We start from the raw sequence: 21,674 nt of genomic DNA, 5'->3' as shown, positions 1-21,674 counted from the left end.
AGTTCAATTATTTTTCCTGTTGCAATTGAGTTTCACATTCATTAAATTGTGCAGGTTTTATAATTATAATTCGGTGTGCTTTGTAAATGATTTATCAAGAGTTAACTCCGGTTTCTACGTAATAAATGTTAAATACCCTTACAACTTTTTTTTTTGGGCTGGTTTGGTGCCAACATTTAAGTTACTCAACATTTACGTATCTTCATTCCAATCTGGCCTAGTTCTCTTCTCTGCATTGTTGCTGCCATAATTGAAATATATACATATATATATATATGTATATATATAAAAGATATCTCGCAATCTGGCAAGCAGAATAAAGGCAAAGAAAAAGAAACAAAAAGGAAATGACAGGGTGTTAGGTATTTGCTGTTTCTGCATTATATTTGTGTACATATTGTGTTAACAGTCAAAAAGTGTTGCACAAACCAATAAGCCAATAACACAGGTTCTGGTGTTTTGTACTAATCCTTTGATCCTTGTCTGCTCAGCTATAAAAAAAACAGGTCAATCTAACTGATCAATTCAGTTCTGGACAAGAATTTGGCTTGCTCATGTACTACAATATATGTGATGATCAGCTGATTTTTGTTCGCTAAAGGGAGGAGAATGGATCAAGTGCTAGCTTAAATTCTTCTGATTTTGTTCCAATAGATTATCCTACTGAAGTTTTCATTAATCTATATTTGAACACTTAGAAGAACAATTGACTATTACCAAACCAGTCATAGAAATATAGATCAGTAGTGAAGGTACTCAAAAAGAGTATCCAGATTCTAACCAAATTCAAATTTGTAAGCAGAAAAAGACCTTAACAAACGAAACTAGCAAAAATATACACATTGAAGAGAAAGAGAAGAACTTGTCTTTGTACACCCTGCAACAAGGTGTTATTTGCCTTTGCTTTCAAGCTACTATAACACCTATCAGAATTTCATCGGTTAAAAACTTGAATCAAGATTATGCAAATAAAGTTAGCCTCAGATAAACATGAGCGCTTAACACAATTTAATCTTCAGAGCTTAACCTACAAGTCTCCCTCATCCGCTTTAATACAGCGCTCATTAAAGGTCTTCTGTCTGGATACTCAAAAGTACAACAAATTGCAAGTTCTAATAGTTTAACCATTTGCCCTTCAAAGTCAGCCTGATACTCGAGTAATAGTTCATTATCGAAAACTTCAAGAATTGGTTTCTCCCTGATCATTGTTCTTACCCATTCAGCCAGGTAAACACCGGTAGTCGGAGAAATGGTGCCGACTGGCTTTATTCCAGTTAGTAGCTCCAACAGCAGGACTCCAAAGCTGTAGACATCAGATTTTTGAGAAACTTCATGAGCATTTCTCACTTCTGGTGCACGATAGCCATTAATGAGGTCGGGTTTATGTTCTGGTGAAATAAGTCTAACGATGCCAAACTCTGACAAGCGGGCATCAAGAGTATCAGTCAAGAGGACATTTGATGATCTTATGTTTCCATGACAAATGTTTGAACCAGTTGTGTGGAGATAATGAATAGCCCGGGCAACTCCAAAAGCTATCTTACATCTGACTTGCCAGGTAAGTGGACTGTCCTTTGGAGATGTTTTTCCTGTGTCCAGCAGGAAAAAGTAGCAGAGTCAGAAGCTATTCATATTACTTGCTTCTAGTTTCATCTTTAGACTTGATTTCTGTACTTCTTCTTGTTTGATGTCAGTAAATTAGTTGTTTTAAAATTTCCGCTATTTGTATCGCATTGAGAACCTATAGCATTGAACATGAATTCATGAAAATAGAGGTGGATGGTCATATGATGAATTTAGACCAGAATAATGTGAAGGCAAACAGCAAATGCACTAAGCTACTCTAATTGGAATTGGACATAAAACCGAGAAACAGCAGCAGATATACAATCATGGCTATAAAGGCAAGGTATTAACTCCTGTCAATGTGTTAAATTGACTCCGAGCTTGTTGCCTTCAAAGCATATAAGATTAGGCAGGAGAAGTCAAGGAGACAAAATCACTAAACAGGAATCCACACAAGCACCAACAACTTGTTCAACCCTTGAGATGAAGTTGACTCCATGGTTTTTAGCAAATACTGAGTTAGAGCAAACAATCTATTAGAAGGTGAATGTTTAGGATAATACTTTGCTGCTTCTTAATTATTTATCTCCGCCTATTGGTATTTAAGATGCTGTTGAGCAACTCTAGCAACTCATGTGACTGGTGAATGGTAACCTCCTAATGCTTAATATTTAGGGTTAAATACCAAAAATCTCCCCGTGATTTGACTAATGTTCACTTTACCTCCCTATGATTTGGAAACTTACAATTTAACTCCCTGTCGTTTGAACTAAAGTGAAAGTCTAATAGAAAACATCTACAATAACGGTATTTCTGTCAGACTTTCACTTTAAGTGAAATGACAGGGAATTAAATTGTAGGTTTCCAAACCATAGGGAGGTAAAGTGTATATTTGGTAAACCACAGGGGGTTTTTTGGTATTTTACCTATTCTCAAATGCACGAAGCATTCTTCCAAGGGTTTGACTTATAGAGCGGCAATTTTGACATTTTCCTTTCAGATGTTAGTTTAGATGTTTCCCGCCTGACTTTTACTTTAGTTGAAACGACGATGAGTCAAATTGTAAGTTTTCAAACCATAGGGAGGTAAAGTGAACATTAGTCAAACCATAGGGGGGTTTTTGGTATTTAACCCTAATATTTATAGTTCTTTATTGTTCATCTTCTTCACTAAATATGTCATTCCTTAACCCTTAAGCTGGTAATTTTTTAATAGATACAATTTTGATCCTTCCTTTTTAAATTGCTACTAGAACATGTCAGAAAGTAGGCTCATATCAGGGTTGAATTTCAAGCTTGAACAGCACAGAATTAGTTGAGATTTTTATTAGATTAAAGGTAAAGTCTTCTTAAAAATGCATATCAGCTAGGGGCGAAGCAATTTTTAATGTGAAAAAAACTGGGAGTTTTACTTAATTCAGGATACAAATCCCTGCATCTTAATTTCCAAGTGTTGATATAGATCCTATAAACATGTCAACAAATTGTTATGTGAAGATTCATTGTAAATTAATGACGCTGAAAACTGATATCTTCCCAATTTGGTCTTCTTCATAGAAGAAAATAAATATACTGTTCACATGTTAAACGTTTGGAAATTTCTAGTCAACTGACAAACTATGTGTAGTCCTTTGTAAGATTTCAGAGCTTATCTTCATGAAAAAAAGAATAAAATAAAACAAACCACAGAAAACCTATTCTAGATCTTTATGCTCAGGTTCATCTTCTTTTATTGGTGTAAGAAATTTAAAAACTATACTTTTTAAGTGTTTGCTATCTGTGGAAAATGGCCACAAGTTATCTGCAGAAAGAGCATCATATTAGTCCTTGACATCTCCGATGCACCTGCTTTACTGCAAAGTAGTTGATTGAAGAGCAAATAGCTAGAATTTAAGTAAACTTGACAACTGCTAAATGTGCTGACAGATGAACAAATTGTATCAAAGGAAATAAGCCGTTCTGCAAAGCCCTGAAACAGAGTGCAGAAAAAATGGAATACGAGTTTTGTGAAAGCAGGCGGAGCAGCTTGACCAGGATTGGGCTGTTTTTTAACTGGAGATGTATTGTGCAATTTGGAAACAACGTTGGTTAGTTGAGGAGCAGCCCAGATGGCATTGCAAAACAACATTGGAGGAGTTGGTTCTTGGTATACAGTCTAAAATGGTAGACATCTGGCTTCTAGTTCTTTATTCAGAGAATGTTTGTCCCGGTGTGTGTACATGTGCGTGTGTATCTGTGTGTTCTTAGGCTTAAGCAACTCAAACAGGTCATTAATCATGAATTCATAACAGAATTTTCCATCCTATTAAGATCATGCGGGTTCCTGGGGACAGAATCCTGAATTTTCCATCAGTATTGCCGAGTCGAAACCAAGAGTGACACTACACATGTAACTTCTGTGATTATGCAAACAACTTTAATTCCTGTATCAGGTGCTCAGAATAGAATCGAACCTTTATCCGAAAAACCTCTCCTCACACAACTTTTTTTTTTTTTTTTGGAACAGGAAAGGACAGAAAAATGTAATCTAAACTGCATAAGCAAGTGTAAGATAAGAGAACTGACCGTGCAAATGCTTTGCCAGGCTTCCCATACGCATACAATCATACACAAGAAAATTTTCATTCTGATAACAGCAATATGCTCTGAGTGGAAGCAGATTTTCATGAAGCAAAATTCCAATCTCTAGAACTCTCTCCCTGAATTCTGTCTCAGAAGAACAACTGCCCTTTAACCTTTTGACCATCACAGCATTTCCACCCTTCAATTCTGTCTTGAAACTGGTTCCAAAAGTTCCCTTCCATAAGACCTTGGACGCTGAATGCATCAGCTCTTTTACTGAATAGCCACCATCTCCATTTCCAAAGAAAACCAGCTTACTCCCAGCACTTGGGGTCTGATTCTGATAAACCATTTCTGGCTGCTGCAATATTTTATCAAAATCTCTTTTCCTGATCTTCAGAGACTCATTATATCGATATCTAATCAAACATAGTAAAAAATATGCAAAAAGACAAAAGGCAGTTAGGTTCAGAAAATGGTTAGAGACTGATGCATCCAACATCAGTAATTATGTTCCTGTGTTTTTTCAGAGAAAGGTATATGCTATTTCCCCTTGTTTGCAGTTTTCATTTATGCTTTTATTCTTCGTTAATCATGAGAAGTCAACGAAGAAAAGACAGAGAAAATCAGCAACTTTTTTTTTTTTATAAATAGCAACAGTTCATCTGCTTTGTAATCAATGTATTGGTTGATATAGTTTATGGTGGTTTTGGGTTTTTCTGGGGGGAAATATTGAAATAACGTGGTGGTAAAACTAACTAATTTTTAGAATTCGATAAACTTCAATGGATTTCTCAGGGCTACCCTGCTGCAAGTGTAGTTTATAAAGAAATAAAAATTACTAGGAAAGTAAAATAATATATAGCAGCTACCCTAAATTTTACTGCATGAAGTAATTAACTGTAAAAGATTTTTATGGGATATTTTTGTTGAAAATATTCAGTTGAGCCCAAAATCCAAGGGTAGGTGTTCCACACCATGTTTGTTATGATTTTCCATTCTACAAGAGCATCAATGTTTGTGATAAATGTAAATATTAGACTCATTCAACTACAAAGAGGAGAGGAAAAGTGCTTGTCAAATCATTGAATGTTCCAGAAAATTGTAGTGCAATTATTGTCCAGATTATCTCTTAGAAGTTTGCAGATAAACAGAAAAGTTCAACATATGTGTGATATCGACCCTTTATTATAATCTGTATAATGGACCTGCAGCAAAGAAAGTTAGGGTACTTGGCACAAAGTCTTTGACGTATTACTAGAAAAAACTCAAGTCAACCTAACCCAAATAAGCATTAGATGCTAAATTTCTATGCATTGCCATTACGTTAACGTTGTCTTTGACTTGTTACAAGATATGGAAACTAGTGAGCAAATATTCGGACATTTCATGGGCATTAGTTGATGAAGTTAGTGAATTGCTTGTTGGTTTCAGTGATCATTTTTGGTACACAAATGCCGCCTTTTCTGTTCCAATTATGATTTGATAATAAAGAAAATCTTTTAACAGACCACAACAATTTTGTTAGCTCAATATTTCCAATTCTTTTATGGGGTAATCTTGAATTTATTCCATGATGCCAATGCTCTTGCACCCCCCCCCCCCCCCCTAATTTTCGTCCCCTACATATTTTTCTTGTAATTTCTAATGTTCTAAAACAAATATAATCACAGGTGAAGGAACAAAAGAATCTTGTCCTGATTGGTTTGAGAGACTGTTTTTGCATGATTCAAGAATAGGGGAAGAGACATAAAGCTGCGAAGCTGAGAGATTGATCTCCATAATTGACCATAAATTTGACAATGCGTTGATCAGTTTCATGTTATCTTAGCTTCGTACAAGGCATCACTTTTGGAGTTTCAAGTGATTGGCAAATAGCAAGTAAGATCAAGTTACATATTTGATTGCAGCTATGACTGACTGATCATGGCTGTATCTTACTTAATTCTGCAGATTTCTTCAATTCGATTAGCCACGGCAGCCATTGAAGGCCTTTTACTAGGATTCTGGAAAGTACAGCAAACCGCAAGTTGTAACAACTGAACCATTTGTTCCTCATCGCTCTCATAGTTTAGCACCAGATCATCATCAAAAACATCAAGAATGGGTTTTTCCTGAAACATCAGCCTTACCCACTTAACTAGGTCTATCCCTTCTAGTTCGCGAACAGCACGTAGGGGGGCCTTGCCAGTGAGCAATTCCAGGAGCAGGACTCCAAAGCTGTAGACATCAGACTTCTGAGAAACTTCATGGTTGCCAGTCACCTCTGGTGCTCTATACCCTTCATTTAGGATCAGTTTGGATTCTACGGGAACAAGTTGAGCTAAGCCAAACTCAGAAACTCGGACATCGAAAGAGCTGTTAAAGAACACATTGGATGACCTTAAGTTTCCATGGCAAATGTTAGATCCTTGTGTATGGATGTAGGCAATACCGCGAGCGACTCCATAAGCAATCCTGCACCTTATGTCCCAATTCAGGGGAGTCTTATTTGCGTCTCCATTTCCTAGGAAGCAAAAGAGTAAGCAACTCAGAAACCATAAAAAACCATAGACTTGTCATTCCAATGACAGGAGAAATGGAAAAGGAGAGAAGATAGAAGAGCTTAAATTTTGCAAAGGTCATTCCATGACATATATTGAAATGAAAACCTTCTCTATGGATAACTGGTAAATTTTACTCACTCTAAGCTAGTCCAATCTTGGCAAACCTCTGACTGGCTCCAAAATACAATTATGAAAAGAGGGATTTGGAACTAAAAACAGACACATTGGGATGAAAAAATATAGTTCAAACTAAAGTACAAAGGACTAAAACAGAATACACCTCAGGTACATAAATTTATTTAGTATTTTAGGAATAAGCGTCTCTCTCAGATCACCTTTGGACTTCATAGTATTAAGTGGGAACAGACAGGCATCAGAGAAGGAATTTTTTAACTCAGAGGTTATTACTTCCCTTATCATTTCTTTACTTTCTTTCAGCACATATTTTTGGATAAAGTCAATAGACATGACCTATTTTGTCCCTATTCTGTGATAAACAAGAATGCTTCGCCAGTCTCCATTGACATATCTTAATAAAACTGGGGTCGAAATATAAAATTTCTTTCTGAGAGTTCCAATTTGTTGCTGCAACTAAAAGAAAAGGAAGACCGGCCACTCCATTTTATCTTAAAGAATCTGTGTCATCGAAGTAGTTTGTTACTTGTTCATATTAGACCATTCTAAGCCAGTACCCATACACTTGTACGTAGAAGTAAGGTAGCTGCAGTAAGAAACTAATAGACTCTTGAGTTCTTTAAATCAGTGACTTTGAGCTGTATTAAGTATTTCCAATCAAGATCTCATCAGATGATTTTCCAGTTACTCACAGTAAGAGCAGTTCTCTTATATTATGTACTAACAAGGCTCCTTGTGCTTCAGAACTCGCTATCTCTGATCTCTCCTAAATGCTACTCAGAAGCGACAAATTCAGAAGATAAAGGAACTTATCAAAATAGTAGCTCACAAAATGCTCACAGAATTTCGCTCTTCTTTCCAGTAAAATGTTAGGAATGAATATATGAACCTGGGACTAAACAGGAAATCAGACCAAAAGAATCAAAAGGAAACAAAACTCTGAATATTCAATTTCAGCAGAGAACAAGTTCAAGAAATTGTATGAGCCAGATACTAGCAGATGAAGAAAGAAGAAGCATTGGAAGGCTTACCATGCAAGAGATAAGCTAAGCTTCCCATATGAATATAATCATAGACAAGTATTCTTTTCTCTTGAATGCAACAATATGCCCTGATAGGTAGCAAATTTTCGTGATCCATTTTGCCTAATTCTTCAATCTTCTCTTTAAATTCCATTTCAGACAATCTACCAACGTTCACTCTCTTCACAGCCAGAGTATATTCTTCCTCCAACTCCAATCTTGCTTTGTAAGACATCCCTAAAGTTCCCTTGCCCAACATACTAAAATCAGAATGCAACAAGTCTTCAAGTTCATACTCTCCAACAACATTTCCCAAAAACACCAATTTGACACCAGAAATATCAGCACTCAATGCCATTTCGGCACAAGAAGATATATTGAACAAGTGTGATCACAAGAAGTAAGGAAGATATTGGATAAACTTGAAGGGGGAGGGGGGGTTAGCTTGGATGGAGGAGGATATGATAATGATTATTGGGAAACCTTGACTTCTACTTATTGGATCCTGGTTGCTTTTTCTTTAAGCTGAAATGAGCATTCACAGATGGATTGGGACGGTAATGAATAAAGAAACTACAATTATAGAGAAATTCCCCAGTGCGATGTGAATACAACTGTCTAGCTTGTTCTTTATGCTGTTATGCTTGACTTGGACTTAGTCTCCTCCTGTTTATGTACAAAACACTCAGCTGCCCGAGGTTATTATAGAAATCAGAGTCAGCTTCTTCATTTAAGGCAGCAGCGTAGATACGTTAACCACATGTGGACACAGGATAGTTCTCTATTAACAATTTTAATTTCGTGCAAGAAAGCCCAGAGCTCAGAATCGTTCATTACCTTTAAAATATGTTCATTTTACATTATTATCTAATAATCAGATCATTCATGATGCAAGTGGCGCACAAAATTGGAAGAAAACCTGCAACAGACTTCAAAATATTCTCTCTTTTGGATGTCATCAAATGATTATTCAGATTACTTCTTCACGGACGAAGGCAAAATTGACTTATCTGAACACAGTGTTGAGTCTGTTGACACTATGTGAGTTGATTATTACAACTCCCAGAAAGTTGCCAGGAGTTATATGGTTTTGCGCATAGTTGAAAATCCAACGATTGTATTGGCTGATCGGGTTTCAGAAACAGATTAGATCATTGAAATTGCATTTGGTGAACAGTTCACTATGCTTAAACAACATAATGGGCCTTTCTGTACTGAACAGACCTTTCTCTAGAAATATATGGTAGTGTAAGATTCTAGATAAGGGAAAGAAAGATAAATGCATTTACCGATCATCAATCATCATGAATTGAAGATTTTCTTTTTACTTTTGGATTATAAGGTGAAAAATTCTTCAATTCTCAATCAGTTCGATTTTGATTTATTTGTAATTGCAACAGAAATTGCAGAACATATCAGATGGCGGCCATAATTGATTGCTCTGACCTTATTCAAATCTACAGACATGTTTAATTTGATTAGCAACTGCAGCCATTGAAGGCCTTTTACTAGGATATTCGAAAGTGCAGCAAACTGCAAGTTGTAACAATTGAACCATTTGTTCCCCAGAGCTATCATATTCTTGTAACAAGCATCAAACATATCCGTAATGGGTTTTTCCTGAAGCATTGACCTTACCCACTTAGGTAAGTCTAAATCTTCAGGAAAGGATCCTTGCCTGTGAGCAACTCCAACAGTAGGACTCCAAAGCTGTACACATCAGACTTTTGAGAAAACTTCATGGAGGCCAAAGCTAATCACCTCTGATGCACGGTAACATTCTATCAGATTTGCTTTGCAGCTAGGGGGAATAATTTCAACTATGCAAAAGTCAGAAACGCGGGCATCGAAAGAATATGTTAACATAACATTGGGGAACCTTAAGTTTCCATGACAAACATTAGACCCTCGTGCATGAATGTAGGCAATTGCATGAGCAACCCCATAAGCAATGGTACATCTTTCTTCCCAATTAAGGGGAGTCTTAGCTGCAACTCCAGTTCCTGAGAAGCAAAACAGAAAGCAATAAGAGACTGCATATAAAAATGTATCCCTTACATAATCAGATAATGTATCTGAACAAAAGCAACAGAAAGAACTTGCATAACATATGCTTTTGTCTAACGCTTCTGATGTCAACTAAATTAGTGGAAAAAAATGTCATTAGGCTTGACAGTGCCATAACCCTTAAATGATCACAAACATGGCATTAAAGGAGTTTAATTTCCAAAGACTTTTTGCCTTGTTAATTAGTATACTCATAGCAATGGAAGTCTGTTGTCTGAAGTCAATGAAAAGTAGGACTTGCTTCTGCAGTCCTCATTTCACAATATGATTATCACAGTGAATCATATTGAACTTCTTTAATGAAAATCACAATTGGTCAGAAATAGCATAAAAAAAATATGGATATTCTTCATTTTTAATCTTGCTTTCACATGTTGGATCTCATTTCATCAAAATCTTGTTTTTGGAGGACACACCTATTAGACAATTTCAAGCTTCAAATTCAGGTTTTATGTCATAGATGTTTTAATTGCCAAACTTGGGAGCTGGACTTATTCAAAGTAAATTAAATTTCCATGTTGCATGCTCAGCATACAGGACGTTCCAGTTGACTTTTCACTTCATAATGACAAAATAAATTCCGTTTGAACATTCATCTACCTCTTCCTGTCAAATTTGACCGCCATCAGCTTAATTAAGAAGATGCAGACATCAATTGAAAACATAGGCCACAAAAAACAGGTATTTCTAAAGCCTTCTTCTCAGTCAAATGCATGGAATAAATCAAAACCACCAGAGATAGACCAAACGAAATCAAAACCATGTTTAACAGAGTAGCCACTGTAACAATATCAGCAGTGCTACTTATAAACTTAGTGTAGAATTTATTAAAGATAGATTCATCTAGTCCAAGGACAATTATGCATTTGACTTCGGCAAGCCAAAAAAGGCAAAAGATAGAGCAAGCAAAGCACAGAGAAAAGAAACTCTGCATTAATGGAATGTAGCATCAGATTTAAAAGGCTTACCATGCAGGAAAGAAGCCAAGCTTCCCATAAACACATAATCATATATAAGAAGTCTTTCATTGTCTGCACAGGAATAAGCCCTGATAGAAAGCGGATTTTCATGAGCCATCTTTCCTAACTCTTCAATCTTGTCTCTAAATTTCAATTCATTTATCAAGCTTCAACCTCTTCACAGCCACAGTTTTCTTTATGCCCTTCAGCTCCAATTTGGTCTTGTAAGTTCTCCCAAAATCCTCCTTCCCAACACCTGAGCATTAGAATGGAACAAGTCTTCTAACTCATATTCTGCAACACCATCTCCCAAGAAAACCAATTTGTCAGCAGCCCTTCTTGCCATTAATGAAACCAAACAAGTTTTAGCTGGTAATATTACTCAACAGCTTCTGCAAGAATATGTAAGAATTTGGATTATATGTATTATAAGAGCATCTGAAAATGATCAAATGGAACTTTTTTTTTTTTTGTCATTTTTGTATGATAAATGTTTGGTATTGATAGTAATTTCAACACATTAAAGAAAGAAGGTGTCATACAGGGATTGTGACAGCAATTGTAGAGAAATTCCAGAGAATGATAGCATTAAATATTTTCATTGAGAAAATATGAGAAAATTAGTATTTTATTTAGGCGTGAATTTCACTCAATAACTTCTGATTATGTATTAAACACCCAACAACTAAGGTTTAAGAGTAAAGGTCAACTCCTTTATCTTCTGTTTGAAATATAAATTAAATTGGATTTGGGTTTTGAGAAGTTATGCCAAGCATTTGCATGGAAGCGTGTTCGTTAGACTGGAAGTAAATGAACCTGAACCTATCAAACTTTTGGGCCAACTCGTGTCCAACAGAACCATTCTAACGTATCCAAACATGGGGCCCATGGTTGTCCGACAACCCATGCTGACAACAATTTGTTGATTTATCTTTTTATTTCCTAAGGGAAGAAAAATATTTAGTTGGGAAAAAAAAAAGAAAGAACAGTTCTTGATAGCATCAAAAGCAACACTGCTTCATCCCTGGTCTCAAATACTTATATTTTAATCAAACAATGTCCATTTTCTGCAAAAGAGGAGACAGATTCCCTGCATTTCTGCCATTTAATTTATGCATGTTGTTGTAGAAAGTTTCATGTTGAGAATGACAGGATATTCACAAAGACAATGAAAAGGTTAAGTGATGAGCAACATAAATCAAGTGAAAGCAAGTGAAGAAGGAAGTAGCAAATTTCTAGAAAGAAGAGAAAGAGACAAAGAAAAAGGACTTCACAATCAGAAAAAACAGACAGGAGATGTTGTCCAGTCCAGTAATCAGGAGACATGTAACTGATTAAGGAGTTATTACCAATAAAAAAGGAAAAGCAACTGATTATTAAGTTCACAAAAAATAAGGGTCTTTCATAAACAAACAAGCAGAGGAAGAGACAAAGATACTTTGCAACAATGATGATACTGCAACTGCAACTATGATAATACTGCAATTTGAACAGAAAATAAAATTGAATGAGGTTTTTACATCTCTGAACAACTGACCATCTCCCTGGACTGCTTTGGACGTCAAGGGCCATACAGAAAAACAGGAAGTATGTACACAACAAGATTAAGTTCCCTAACTAGTGACAAGAAAATCCATAGAATGGAGAATAGTGAAGAGGAATAGGCCTTAGATTTATCTTCAAAGAGGTCTGATGGTTCAAGAATGCTCTGGAAATGAAGAATTTGCCTAAAGAATAGGAGAAAGAAATTAATAAACCTAGAAAAGCTAATTGCAGATGGTAACTTCTAAATCTAGATGAGCCTCATGACTCCTTCACGCTGCAATATTGAAAAAAAATCTGAAAAAGATGACTATCCCACATTCTTAATGATAAATTCAGTCTGAAACTGGAACTCCAGAAATATTTTTGATCTGCATAGTAATTTCATGCATGGATGGTCGCCTATCAGGGTGCTGAGAAGTGCAAGAAATCGCAAGATTTAACAGCTGAACCATTTGCTCTTCAAAGTTCTGATGCCTGAGAAGCTCAGGATCAAAGACTTCAATAGACCACCTTTCCTTAACTACTGATTTCACCCATCTGGGGAGGTCGATTCCTTCTTCCTGAAGGGCGTTTCTAGGTTGTTTACCAGTTAATAATTCCAAAAGTAAGACACCAAAACTATAGACATCAGCCTTCTGGGAGACCTTGCGGGAATCAACCACCTCAGGTGCTTTGTAACCAATCAGGTCTGAAGTAGGAATGGGGGAAACCAATCTTGTTATGCAATACTCAGAAACGCAGGCATCGTAGTACTGCTTGAGGAAGATGTTGGATGACTTGATGTTTCCATGGCTACTGCTCGATCTGAGGGAATGAAGATACTCTATACCACTGGCAGTGCCATACGCAATTCTACACCTAATCACCCAAGTCAAGGCTGCTCTGTCTGACCCTCTATTTTCTGCAGAAAAGCAAGAATTATAAGGTGAGAATTGAGAAAGAAACCAAGTCATTCAGTCTAGCTGAAGAATGTACGTAGATATCTGCATTAAAATGACATCTTTTGATGTTTTGCCTGTATGGTAACCTGCTTTTACAATTGTATTCTTTTAAATTCAGATATGTAATCTAGGACAACAATTGAACCCTCAAGAGTGAATTGGTAGAGAAATTTGAAGTATCATGTCTTCCTTTTTTCCAACGTATGATAAAACCAGACCGGAGTCTGAAATTTTTTGGTTAGAAAACTAGGTTAACATTAAGATCAGGAGATATGCTATAATTATCAGACCTCCAAACAAGCATCCTAACACAGAACAAAGAGCAGAACAAAGTAAACAGAGTGAACAACTAAATGCTGCAGATTATATGTAAAATTCAGCTTGCAGAATACACAAACAGACAAAACTGGAATAGGAAGACAAGACAGGACATAATTGCAATATTCCTATACTCTGACAATCGATAAATGTAGAAAATCACCAAGAGTTCATAAGGAAAAACACCAAATGACAGGCAAAGAAGAGTGGAGGTGCTTATTAAACTAAGTCCAGCTATCAAGTAGTGTAAACACAAGATTGTCACCAATTAATGGCTAACTATAGCTGAAGAATTGCAAGGACTAATATACCAATATAGAGAAAAGATATATACTGAAAGCAGAAAACACAGGTTGAAAGGCTTACCATGTAAAATAGAATGCAAGCTTCCCATTGGCATGGACTCAAATATAATAAGCTTCTCCTCTTTGCCATAAAAGTATCCTCTAACAGGCACCAAATTCTCATGTTTCATAGCCCCTAATACTTCAATTCTATCTGTATACTCCTCTTCTGAAATACAAACATTTTTCACCCTTTTCACAACCACTTCATCACCCGTCTCCACATATGCCTTGTAAGTAGTCCCAACAATCCCCTTTCCCAAAACCTCAGCTGATGCTCTCAACAATTCATCCAAGCTGAACATTTGAGCACTATCCCCAACAAAGACCAATCCACCATCACCATTCTCAACATTCCGAGTTGCCCTTCCCGGAATCTCATTCACCACGATCGGACCCGAGAACCCGTTACTCGACCCGTGATCTTCTCTAGGTATGTAAGGCCTAGGACTTCTAAAATCATATTCTGGTGGCTTCACTGGTGAAGGTGGTATTGGTGACCGCTCATTCTGCTGGGAGACTTCTCTGTTTCTGCATTTTCTCCATAAAATAAAGATAATTAACAGAGCCAAAAACAACCCGAAAACTGATCCAACAACTATCCCAGCTATGGCACCACCAGACAGTTTGCTTCCTCCATGATTAGTGCTTCCTCCATGATTAGGACATGAAGGCAAAGGTTCATCACACAGCAAAGTCCCCGAAAAAGATCCGGAAGAAAATCCCTTTAAACGAGAAGGAATTGGACCACTTAAATTATTGAATGAAACATTAACATCCCTTAGATTAGGTAAGCTATTTAACTCAGGAAGTGAGCCACTGAATCGGTTATTTTCCAAGTTCAAAGCCCTTAAATTGGTCAATTTGTCGAAATTCGCCGAAATATCCCCAGAAAAGTTGTTCCTAGCAAGATTTATACGTAAAAGATTGGTCAATCTGAATAAGCCATCCGGAATATCACCTGAAAACCGGTTTTCCTGCAAATAAAGATACTGCAACTCTGTACATGAACCCAAGTCAGAAGGGATTGCCCCTGATAGGGAGTTACGGCGGAGACTGAGGTTCCGTAGCTCAGTCAAGCTTCCAATAGTATTCTCCGGTATCTGACCGAAAAGACCACCCCCGGGGAGGCGAAGGGAGACTACACGGTTGATAGCGGTGTTGCATGTAACACCTTCCCATCTGCATGGACTGGGACTAGTGGCGTTCCACCTTAGTGTCCGCCCACGGATGGAGGACCTAAGGCGGAGAAGGGCGGCTCTATCGGCGGCTAAGTCGGAGAAAATAGTTGAAACAAAAGGAAAGAAAATTGCTAGAAAGATTGGAAGAAGATGATGGTAATGCACCATTTTTCCCCTACATTAGTCTGAAAACTTGACTTCTTATTAATAAGGTTTATATATATATTTATATATATTTTTTCAATTCAGTCAAACTACAGAATGGATCCAAGTCAATGGTCAAAAACACCACTCGTGTTCTTTTTCTTCCGCGTGGACTATTATGTTAATTACCCAATTGGATGTTGAGCCAAAATTAGATTTATTGGTAATCAAGGTTTGATTTGTATAATTTTTGTTAGCTAGATTCAATGAATTATTTGTAAAGATTTTCTTTTGTGTTTGGCAAGTTCCCATCGATTTGAAACTATATTGGGATGCTACTGGTCTTTGGTTGTCTGAAGTTTGGAAGGTTTGGCAGCTGAATTTTCAAGTCATTGCCGAGGAAAGTACTAGACAAAACCATGTTTTGGGATTGAATTGTTCTTTGTTCCCTCTTCTAGGCCTCCTACATATGGTCTTTGAATAATTTTTGAAGGCTAAAGTAACAAGAAATATTATTATTTTTTATCAAATTCAACTTTAGGATGGTTAAAGGTAGTTGATGTTCGCACCGGTTACCTAATAGGCATTTCATACATGGTTTTCCTCAATAAACTTTTATACTCTTTATTGTTGGAAAGATTTTCAAGATATGTAGTTTTCATCAATAATCAAACACAAGAAATAAGAATCTTTTTGACTATTGTTCTTGTATCCCATCTTTCATCCCTAGAGAACTGAAAGTTCTAGAAGTAAAAAAAATAAGCCTTCAAACCTAATGGTTTATCAAGTATATCAGAATCCAATAGCCTTCCCTGATTTTGGCTTCTTGACTCAATCTATTTTGCCGTTGGCAACAACCAATAGAGACACGAAAAGGAAAACTCTCTCGCTTTGCCCTCCGCTGATGGAACATGGGCACTGCTCATTCTATTAAGAATCTGATAAAAGCAAATTTTGGGCAGTGGAACTACTGTGGTTCGCAGCTTTATTGTGTTCATTAAATCAAAAAAAGCTTTATTGTGTTCATATGCCCAAATAATACTCTATACTTATGTTGATTGTTCATTTGCACCTTGTTTTAGATGACTTTGACTCTTTTGGTCAAATTGAATATGCAATTTTTCAAGTCACCCTATTGATTTTTTATCAGCGTTTTGATACAAAAAATATAAGAGAAAATTGTCAATTTAGTCCCTGATATTTTTTTTGAAAAAATTTAGTCCCTCATATTCAAAATCGGCTAAAATAGTTCCTCAAATATAAAAATTTTGCCTCTTTGGTCCTAGATGTGCCTATCATTGCTAAAGCAAAATGGAACACTCAATTTCTATTTCAGTTGTAGATATAACAAATTTATTATTAAGAATATGAGAGAAAAAATTAATAGAAAAAGATTCACTATAAAGGCCTAAATTTGTGCATAAAATCAATTGTATATCACCACTGATAAACACTAGAATAGGCGATATTCACTAAGCCAAAATCACCCTTTTGAGTAAAAGCTTCCATAGTTGGTCGACAAAAATGAGGATCCCAAATTACATGAGTAAGAGATATTACATGCCAAGAGTTTCGTGGACAAAAATTGAAGGAAAATGGAGGTCACGTGTTTTCTTTTTTTTGTGGGTGAATGGAAATGAATTTTGTTCCCATTTTGGCTCTAAAATTACGGAGACATGAGGTAGGCATGCTTTTTTTGGCTGAAAAACTGAGAAAAAAAATGAGTTTTGGGAGCAAAAGCGCAAAATTTTTATATCTAAGGGACTATTTTGACTAATTTTAAATGTGGGAAACTAAAGAAGCTTCTCCTGAAAATGTGAGGGACCAATTTGCAATTTTCCCAAAAAAAAAATAAAAACATATCTGAAGCATATTGGATAAGCGGTCATGGCCAGTGGCCCTACGGAGCTGTCAGCATGACCAATAGGGAAAGAAAGAAGAAGAAGATCAAGGAACAAGAAAAAGAAGAAGTACTACTTATGAAGCATGCATACTTTACAAGGAATTTTTTTCGTTATTGATCAAGTCTATGTTGAACGTCGCCCACAAAAATAGTTGGTCTCGAATGAACCAATTTTTGTAGGATCCACAATTGATGCTATCAAATGGTCTATATGGATTATTACCCATAGCCAAAGGTACTTTTCCACAAATTCTTCGTTAGCAGTGCATGGAAAAAGAAGATAAGGGTAATTGAGAGTATTGTATATATCATTTTTCAAAGCGGTTGATGACCCTTTGTAAATTGAACAGACTTTTGCATGTGTGTTAAATCTGGTGAATATTAATTGGGTTCTTGTTGTGATGATTGGTAAGTGGAATGGAAATACAAGCATCTGGTGATTATTGATTGGATTATCACTCATAACCAAAGGTACTTTTCTACAAATTCTTCCTTGCCAATACAAGCATGGAAAAAAAGAAGAAGAAGAAGATAAGGGTCATTGAGAATATTGTATACGTCATTTTTTAAAGCGGTTGATGACCATTTGTAAATTGCATGGATTGCGCATATGTGTTAAATCTGGTGAATATTGATTGGACTGCAGCATAGTGAAGTAATGTAATGGAACTACAATCACAAACTCCTTTTTTTTGGGTGTGGAGTTGGGGTGTTAAGGACAATGATATATTGCATAGTAAGCGAAAATGGAAGACAATCATTTACGCTCTGGTTTTTCTACTAGGTACTCGACAGTATTATTTGTACTAGTGCTCGAAGGCACACCCAATATATGTGCAACTAATAAAAAGATATTAAAATAACAAAATTAATTTTATGTAAAAGTATTAGTTTAAAAGAATTCAACTGTACCAAAGAAATGTTTTAATATCTTAGGAAAGCGATGGTTTATTTTGGGGGAGTGGTAGTTAATTCAATGATTATAAGTATGTGGAGTGGTTGTAGAGGAGTAGGTAGTTAAATGATGCAGTTATCTTTAGGAATAAGGATATATTTGGTAATACATTAAATGACACATTTTATTTACATCAACCCTTCCCTCCTGCTTTATATATAGTAAGACACCTCTATTATATTTAAATTATCACGCATTTTTATACGGGTGTGTAATGAGTACTTGTGTATACCTAAATTACATTTAACTTGCCATATGAATGGATTTTATCGATCGGGTGCACCCGTAACGGGTACAGAAAATTTAACACTTTTAAGTGAGCACCCGTTAGTTAAACTCATTTATCATTTCAATACTCACACTCATATTTATTACCTCCATTACATTTAAATACTTACCAATTTACACTTGGTAACTTCATATTTACCAATTTACACTCATATTTTTATCTCCATTACATTTGAATAATTAGTGTAACTTCACTTCTCACAAAAATTATTATCTGAATCCTATCTGAATCCATTATACAATGTTCTCTTTAACTAACTACGCCTAGCCTCCTCAAATGGATGGTGATGGGGGGTTTCTAGTTATTGCCTGCGTAATTGTTATTTCACCTGCTCTGGAAGGTTGGTTGCTAAGTCTTCAAATTCAAAGCTATCAGATAGTGCTTCAACTGAAAATCACAATAAGATAATCAATTGACTTGTCAAAGAGATCTAGTGTTATTTGGAAATCTTTTTATTATTTTTTTTGGCCTGTATTAATCATTTCAAGAGAGTAAGTAATGGAACGATAGTTTGTTAATTTGTTAGGTACATTCTTCGTTTTCATTTTCTTTCATGAAAGGATCAATTCGATTCGAGGAAAATATGGGTTCCCCGATAAGTATGGGGACTAATCATGAATGGTGAAATGTTAAATATTCAAACAAATAATTACTGGTGGACTAAAACACAAACAAAAGTGGCATTTCATTTTGCCTAGACCTCAATAACATTGGCCCTCAAATTACGTGTATGAACATACATCTGAAACCCCATAGCTAGACTAACAATTTGTTCTCTTTCAATTATTTGACCTGATTATAGATTGTAATTTTAGATAATCAACTTATTTTTAAGTTTTGATTTGTTTTGTATCATTTAACAGTAACCTAAACTGATTCTAATTGTTCTCTATAATAATTAGTTTTTGTAAAATCCACAACGAATGAGGACAAGCACTAATTATGGTGGGTCATTCTCCAACTTTGTGTAGCAAAGTTTAACAATTTTTTTTCCGATGTACTTTGCATTTCTTGTAAACTGTTTTGTGCAAGTTCATTACCCTGTCAATGAAAGATTTTTAGCTTTCCCTAATGAAAAGGTAGTGGGGCATAATCTCGAGTTGATAATTCTGTCAATGTATATCCGAGTGGCATCTCATCAAAATCTGCATCTAAACATAAATGGTGCTTTGTGACCTATAAATCTAAAGGACAAATAGCAAAAGGCCAATAAGGAAAAAATTTGTAATTTGTCTAACTATTATTGGTTTGTCCCACCTTACCAATTTAATGAAATCCGGAAAAAAAAAGAATCTTGTGGCACATATATATGAAGAGCAACACAACAAATGAATAAGATTATCAAGGTATTCGGATGATCACTTCACTGCCTTTAAAAAGATTGAGAAAGTTGCTTAGCTAGCAAAAACATTACAAGGCAACAAGTTGCTATGCATGGCCAGCAATCAAATATTTATCAAATATAGCAGTTGAATGGGACAAGAAAAGTCCATTTCTAGCTTCTAGTTTCTTCAAATAATATCCCAAGATAGAGATATATATAGATGATCTTGTTGAACTGGTTATGCTGCTTGCCATGTGCTGCAAAGCAGTAAAGGATGGTGGAAGCTGTCTTCCTTGTCTGGGGACTTCCCAAAGAGAGCGATGACAATTGAGAAGACAACAGGAACAGCTTGTCAACTGGATTTCAAAAGATATAGTGCATTGGAAAAGGAATAAAGATACACATAGAGGGCTGCATAGTAATCGTAGAACATTTACTTGTAATCATATTCTCCTTTTTTGCCTTTGTTAAGGTGGAGAATGCAGCTAGCATGTAAGAGGTTTTATGTTTTCTTTTCTGTTTTTTTGTTTTTGTGTTTTATGTGTTATGTATTACATAGAATATCGCAAGAATTTCACAGTAGAGTTTGTTTACCAGTGCAATTGCAAGAGCAAGTAGCATTGTATAATCAGAAAAAGTAACATCTTGAAGCAGCCATTAATGTTCTCCCTTGGTTTGTTTTTGCATTAAATAGTCTTTTGGATATTCATTGACAAATTTTCCTAGTGTTAAAGGCCTATTGGCAAACCTGTAGGCTTTTCTATGTTCTTTCCATCTATCGCTTCCTTCAAGGCTTTATTTTCCCCATATAGCCACCCCAGCCCAAACAAACAAAAAAAAAAAAAAAAAAAGAAAGAAAGAAAGAAAGAAAGATGGAAAGATAATGAGTGTCGAGTGGGTACTCAATAAGAAAAATCTTAAGTGTTAATATTTAAAAAATTTGGAGTTAAATCGAGGAAGGTTTCAAAATGCAAGAGACAATAAATATAGATATAATTATTACATGACAAGTTGCTTATACTGGTATTTTGACCCGTGCTATGCACGGGATTATATTTCAAATCAAAATAATATTGTATATATTTATATATTGTGGTACAAAATAATAAATATATATATACTAAAATTTTAAAGAAGCGATGCTTAATATTTTGAAAAAAAAATTTAATCTATAATGATTTACATGATAAAAGAATTGTTAACGCATTTAAGGGGAGTGTTAGATTGGGTGGTAAGATGAGAAGAGCTTTCTTAAAAAAAAAGTCAATTTACCACCATCCGACAAAACATATTATATTATACCCATATATCAATACTTATAATATAAAAAAATAAATTATAATTAATTTATTTTCTTCCATTTTTAGAAAAAAAATCTTTCTCCTATCTTATGCCCCTAAAATTGTTGATTGCATTTAGATTAACATTTTTCATAAGCTTTAACGTATATTTTAAAAAAAAATCTCTGTAATATGTGTTTTTAAAGTTCTCAAAATTATTAAAAATCACCATCATTTCCTTATTCTCTTATCCGCCACCTAGTCATCAATGCCTCCTACGACTTTCATATCTTCTACATGGTACAACTCTCTCTATTTTTTTTTTTGGTCATCCCTATGATATCCCTGCAATTCCCTTTCTTCTTCTCTTCCTTTTTCGCCTATTCTTGTAACTCATATTTCTTTTTCAACCTTTCCTGTCACTTTTCAACTCCTCACCATTTTCTTTCCTCCCTCCTCCCCCTATACCTAACCTCTAAATTCATATCCCTACGACTCAATATATTTAACTTTACCTATCATAATGAAAATATAAAATTGAAATTGATTACAATGGTTGCAATTATTAGTATCTAAAAATGGAAATGAAAAACT

General features: G+C 35.5%; 3 protein-coding genes across 3 annotated transcripts; all 3 read right to left on the bottom strand.

Annotated features, from left to right (window-relative positions):
* Nucleotides 1-880: 880 nt before the first annotated feature.
* Nucleotides 881-4,637, bottom strand: LOC113754321 (probable inactive receptor kinase At1g48480). The gene is made up of 2 exons (XM_027298704.1): nt 4,131-4,637; nt 881-1,589 (listed from the first exon to the last, which is right to left on the bottom strand). The coding sequence occupies exons 1-2, from the start codon at nt 4,627-4,629 to the stop codon at nt 1,009-1,011; spliced, it is 1,080 nt and encodes a 359-aa protein (XP_027154505.1). The 5' UTR covers nt 4,630-4,637; the 3' UTR covers nt 881-1,008.
* A 1,300-nt stretch (nt 4,638-5,937) lies between these two features.
* LOC113751670 (probable inactive receptor kinase At1g48480) lies at nt 5,938-8,207 on the bottom strand. The gene is made up of 2 exons (XM_027295759.1): nt 7,840-8,207; nt 5,938-6,633 (listed from the first exon to the last, which is right to left on the bottom strand). Exons 1-2 carry the CDS (start codon nt 8,186-8,188, stop codon nt 6,065-6,067), a joined length of 918 nt encoding a protein of 305 aa, XP_027151560.1. The 5' UTR covers nt 8,189-8,207; the 3' UTR covers nt 5,938-6,064.
* Nucleotides 8,208-12,354: 4,147 nt separating this feature from the next.
* LOC113752503 (probable inactive receptor kinase At1g48480) lies at nt 12,355-15,353 on the bottom strand. Its single transcript, XM_027296616.1, has 2 exons — nt 14,027-15,353; nt 12,355-13,302 (listed from the first exon to the last, which is right to left on the bottom strand). Exons 1-2 carry the CDS (start codon nt 15,351-15,353, stop codon nt 12,734-12,736), a joined length of 1,896 nt encoding a protein of 631 aa, XP_027152417.1. The 3' UTR covers nt 12,355-12,733.
* Between the last annotated feature and the right edge of the window lie 6,321 nt (nt 15,354-21,674).

The sequence above is a fragment of the Coffea eugenioides genome, chromosome 11 (assembly GCF_003713205.1).
Source record: "Coffea eugenioides isolate CCC68of chromosome 11, Ceug_1.0, whole genome shotgun sequence".
Taxonomy (NCBI): Eukaryota; Viridiplantae; Streptophyta; class Magnoliopsida; order Gentianales; family Rubiaceae; genus Coffea; species Coffea eugenioides.
Note: the sequence above shows the minus strand (reverse complement) of the source record. Positions and strands in the feature narration are given on the sequence as shown.